A 4750-nucleotide genomic window follows, 5' to 3' on the forward strand; every position below is an offset into this window, starting at 1 on the left:
AAATATTAATCATGGGTTATGATCTGGGGTTTGTGTAAATATTTTCAAATATATATTTACTGTAATATTATGTATATTTCATATCAATAAATACAATAAGATACCTACTGAGACTCCTTCCAAGTAGGGGCCTCCCCAAGGCCACTCAGCACCTCCCCAGATGGCGGATAGGGGAACGACCTACATATATGTAGGGTACTTTCATTGAATAGGAGGCGCGGACCAAGGGGAGACCTAGTCCCTGGGGGTCCATAATAGAAACTGGGACAACCTTACCCGGGGGTCATAAATACAGTTGGAGGAGGAAGGATGTACACTCAGCAGGGCCCACCGGCGTCTTGACACGTCTCGTGAGTTACAAACTTTCTCCCAGCAGTGGGCTAAACTGCATGGCGAGGCAGAATACCATTGTGGGAGGATCTCCTATAGGAGGATAACAGCAGAAGGGCATAGGATCCCTTTTTATGGACAACGGGCTCTAAAAAGGGCTGCCTTGATCCTGTCGGCGTGCCAAGGGTCTGGGGAACCTTTAAGAAAATTTCCATGAAACATTTATGAAAAAATGAGTGCTCCAAGAAACGATGTGCCTACCACGGCGTCTCCGGTTGTAAGCGACGTGATCCTGCCCCCTAGAATAGCAGTGAGATCGAAAAGTGAGAAAGCTATTCCCTGAGTAATAAATCTACAGAAGGATGAAATCCGAGTTTATAGCTGGAATTTGATATCCGTGAAGCGAGAATCAACAAGACTAGTGATAGCTATGGAATTGAATTGCTACCAAGCAGACGTTCTTTGTCTTTCGGTGACAAGAATGAATGGAGTGTCTGAAGAATCCATACCAGTCCGTGATTCTGAAGATTCGTAGTTGTTTCTCAACTCTGGTGCATATGATGGATCCGGTAACCATGGAGTCGGCCTTATGATTGGCCGCTGTGCGCAAAAGGCTCTTCTTGCATTGAACCCAGTTAACCCCAGAAGAGCCACACTATGACCTAAAGGAAGATTATCCAAGATATCTGTCATTGCTGTCTACGCACCGAAAAGAGTGGCAACGGATGCTGATAAGGACTCCTTCTACGCTTATCTGGGGATTACGATGCAGGAATGCCCCAAACGAGACTTTTTAATTCCAGAAGGTGATTGGAACTCCCGTGTTGTCCCATCAGACCCAAATATTTGCGATATTGTTGGTTGGTCCACTTGTGTACAGAGCTTCTTCAATAGGGATAGACTACTCCAGTTCACGAGATCCCATAACCTTACCATCACCAACACCATGTTCCAACACAAACCCTGTCAAAGTATAACTTGGCGCTCAAACGATGGCTCTGCAGCTGCCCAAATTAAACATAAATTGATCGGTCAGCGTTGGTGCTCCTCAGTCATAGATTCTCGAGCTTACAGAGGAGCGTATACGGGATTTAAATATGGAAGTGATCATACGCTTGTAGGTGCAAAGATACTCTTGAAGTTGAGCGTGAGGACGAGACATCCCCCAAAAAGGAAGTTAGACGTGGAGGAACTGAAAATTAAATCAGTGAAAGAAGGCTTCTTCTTGAAGTTACAGAAGCGGTTTGCAAGCCTGACAGATTCTAATGAAGATCCCACCCCCTTATGAAAATAATTCCGGGATACCACTGGAAAGGCGGCTGCCGAAGTAATCGGCTATGCTCCTGTAAAGCTGAGAAAAAATTATGCCTCAGAGAAAACTCTAAAACTAATTGAGGCTAGAAGACAGGCATCAAACGCATCCACCGCAGTAAAAAAGAGTCATTATGTAAACAAACTAAAACCAACTTACGTCGGAACAGACAGTAATTTTGGAATGATGCTGACCTAGGTATGGTATGGAAAAAACAGCCAGAAATAATGATTGCAGTAATAATAAAAGCAGCACGAGAAGGTTTTCCAGAACTCTCAAAGAAATAACTGGTATAAAGTCACTTATCACTGGTCCCTTAAAAGACAATCAAGGTAATACGATTCCTAATGTGCAAGGTAAACTTGATCACTTGAGGAATCATTTTAAAGACCTTCTTAATCCAAACACAGATGGGTAAGATGCGTCGATGATAGTGCCACCAACAACTGAAAATCTACCATATGAAATTGACATGGCTCTGCATTCAACTTCAGAGAAACTAAACGTGATTAAACGGCCAAAAACCAACAAGTCACCTGGCGAAGATAGTTTCCCTCCTGAGGTCTACAAGGTCTCACCACATGTTGAAGCGGAACAACTAAAACCCCTGATCAGCCTGCTATGGGAGAATAAGACCTTCCCGTATGATTGAAAAGTGTCAGTAATAACCCTAATATTTAAAAAGGGGAACAAATGTGACAGCCGTAACTACAGAGGGATATCACTCATAGACATGACCCCCCAAAGTATTCGTAATAATTTTGCTCAAAAGATTCGACGGAGCAAGAGATGAGTGGACACGTGAAAATCAGTGTGGATTTTGCAGAGGGAGAGGATGTACTGACCAGATCTTCACCCTTTGTCTTATTCTACAACAGTGCAAACGTTACAAAATCCCTATAATTAACATGTTTCTGGAGTTTATTGCTGCTTTTGACTCTATAACGCGTGAAAAGCTCTGGCAAATCGTGGTACAAGATGGTATGCCGGTTGAATTTATAGAGCTGCTGAAGGCCTACTATGAGCATCGCAAAGCGACTGTAAGAGTGCTGGGTGAAGTAACTGAGCCCTTTAATGTGGATAGCGGTGTAAAACAAGGGTGCATATTGCTCCCCCCCCATTTGTTTAACTACTGTATAGATTGGATTATAGAAAGAACACTCTCAAGTTTTGATGGTGTCATTATGGGACTGGGCATTGACTTGTCTGACTTGGACCACGCGGATGACATCGTTGTTCCTGCTGCTAATCCAGCAACCACCTAGAGATGCTAAATGAAATAGCATATTTCTCTCAGCTACTGGCAATGAAGATCAATAAGGCTTAAACTAAAGTTATGGACCTAAATATACAACCTGATAATCACCCTGTGCTTTACGGACAGGAATTGGAAAAGTCGAGAGCTTTACTTATCTTGGCTCGCTAATAGACTCTTGTGGAGGCTCTGACCTTTACGTACAGAACAGAATCAACACAGCCCAAGCCATATTCTCTGAAATTGCCGCCATTTCTGGAACCAATAGGAGATCAGTTGGAAGACAAAAACTTGTCTCTATAAAGCGGCTGTTAGATCTGTTCTATTCTATGCAGTTGAGACTTGACCACTGAAGGCGCTTCATCTTCATGATTTGGGAGTCTTTGACCACCACTGCTTACGAAAAATGCCGAGGATTTGATATTCGGACAGAACCTCAAATGTATATGTGCATCACTGCTGCTGTGAAATCTAGCCCGCAGCCACGATTGTCAAACAGAGAATACAGTTTTGGCTTGGCCATGTCCTGAGCAGAGCCAATGACCACAGAGCCAGTGCTTCTAGCTGCTGCTCTGTCAGATTGGCGTAGACGTCCGGGCTGGGCAGTCAATTGAAAAATTGATGGACAACTGTCGAAAACGACCTCGATACCATTGGTGGATTTCGGAAGCTTGACAGAAAGTGGGAGAGCTGCTGGCTGCGGTTTGCTGAAGAGCTGGCAAAAAAGATCGCAACAAATGGGAATCAACCATAAGGAGTCTTCTAGATGCCAGGTGAAGCGTTCACGTCTGGTCCCGCAGCAATTACAAGTAAAGTACTTTCAAATAAATACAGGATTTCATTTTTTTTCAAGATCTCATTGCCAAACTTAAATTATCAAAGATCAAATGAAAATAATGGACGCGTCTGTTGGACTTTTGCAATTTTTCCGAGAAATTTTAGAAATTAAAAAGACTATCTATTGGGGTATTAGTATTAATAAAGAGTATTAATTATAAGAGTATTAATAAAGAGTATTAATTAATAAGGGTATAATAAAAAGTATTAATAAAGATGAAGGGGAATATAGATTAAATCCAATGTGCAATAGCTTAACTAGGGGGCAGATCAAAATTTCAAACAGTAATGTGTTACATAATAGTCTCCAAATAAGTGTAAACCATGTGAGCGAAAGTTGGGATGAGGTCAAAGCTGGGAAGAGTCACCGAACCGGAGTTAAGTTAGCAACTAAAAAATCCATGAAATATATAATACATAAATTTCTTCAACCTGCTGTCATATATAACCTTAGATTGCCTATAGAGTTCAAATAATCTTAACCTTGTAATTTTAGCCATGTGTGATGACCTGGGGCCTATTTAAAATCTTTCAAATAAATAAAGTATTTCATTTTTGCCCATTGCCAAACTGAAATTGTACGAGAGACAATTTGGTTTTCCAGAGACCATCAATGTAATTTCTGTGGGCTTATAAAGGCTATTTAAAGTGATTGCAGCATTTTAGAGGGCATTAAGATGTGAGTTTTATTTATTTGTTTATGTTTTGGGTGATTTATTTTGTTTTTGGTTCGTCTTTTTCTTTATATGTTGTGTTTAATTTAGTTTTACTCTAACTTTTTTTCCATTGATAAAGATTCCCGACGGGGAGTCAAAATATTCGTATTTTTACTATTTAAAGTTTGTAGTTTTCTTGTTCCACCATTTTATTTAAATTATATCTGTTTTTCCTCTCTTAAACTCTGTAAATGGAAAAGCAGTGTGGTCTAAGAAACTATCGCCATGCTAGTTAACTTACTTTTTACAGAAACCAAGCTTATGTCTCTATAATAGCCACTTTTATCACCCTTCTTATAA

General features: G+C 40.8%; 2 protein-coding genes across 2 annotated transcripts; both read left to right on the forward strand.

Annotated features, from left to right (window-relative positions):
• Positions 1 to 1096: 1096 nt before the first annotated feature.
• On the forward strand, positions 1097 to 1618 carry LOC148948127 (protein CFDP2-like). The gene has a single exon (XM_089096104.1). It carries the CDS (start codon positions 1097 to 1099, stop codon positions 1616 to 1618), a length of 522 nt encoding a protein of 173 aa, XP_088952230.1.
• Positions 1619 to 2550: 932 nt separating this feature from the next.
• On the forward strand, positions 2551 to 2907 carry LOC148948128 (uncharacterized). Its single transcript, XM_089096105.1, has one exon. The coding sequence runs from the start codon at positions 2551 to 2553 to the stop codon at positions 2905 to 2907; it is 357 nt and encodes a 118-aa protein (XP_088952231.1).
• The last annotated feature ends 1843 nt before the right edge of the window (positions 2908 to 4750 follow it).

This window comes from Artemia sp. Qi Xiang Cuo, chromosome 10 (assembly GCF_049724085.1).
Source record: "Artemia sp. Qi Xiang Cuo chromosome 10, ASM4972408v1, whole genome shotgun sequence".
NCBI classification, from domain to species: Eukaryota; Metazoa; Arthropoda; class Branchiopoda; order Anostraca; family Artemiidae; genus Artemia; species Artemia sp. Qi Xiang Cuo.

Coding starts and splice junctions, on each gene's coding strand:
- LOC148948127 (XM_089096104.1), top strand. CDS start 1,097: ATGCAGGAATGCCCCAAACGAGACTTTTTAATTCCAGAAGGTGATTGG.
- LOC148948128 (XM_089096105.1), top strand. CDS start 2,551: ATGTTTCTGGAGTTTATTGCTGCTTTTGACTCTATAACGCGTGAAAAG.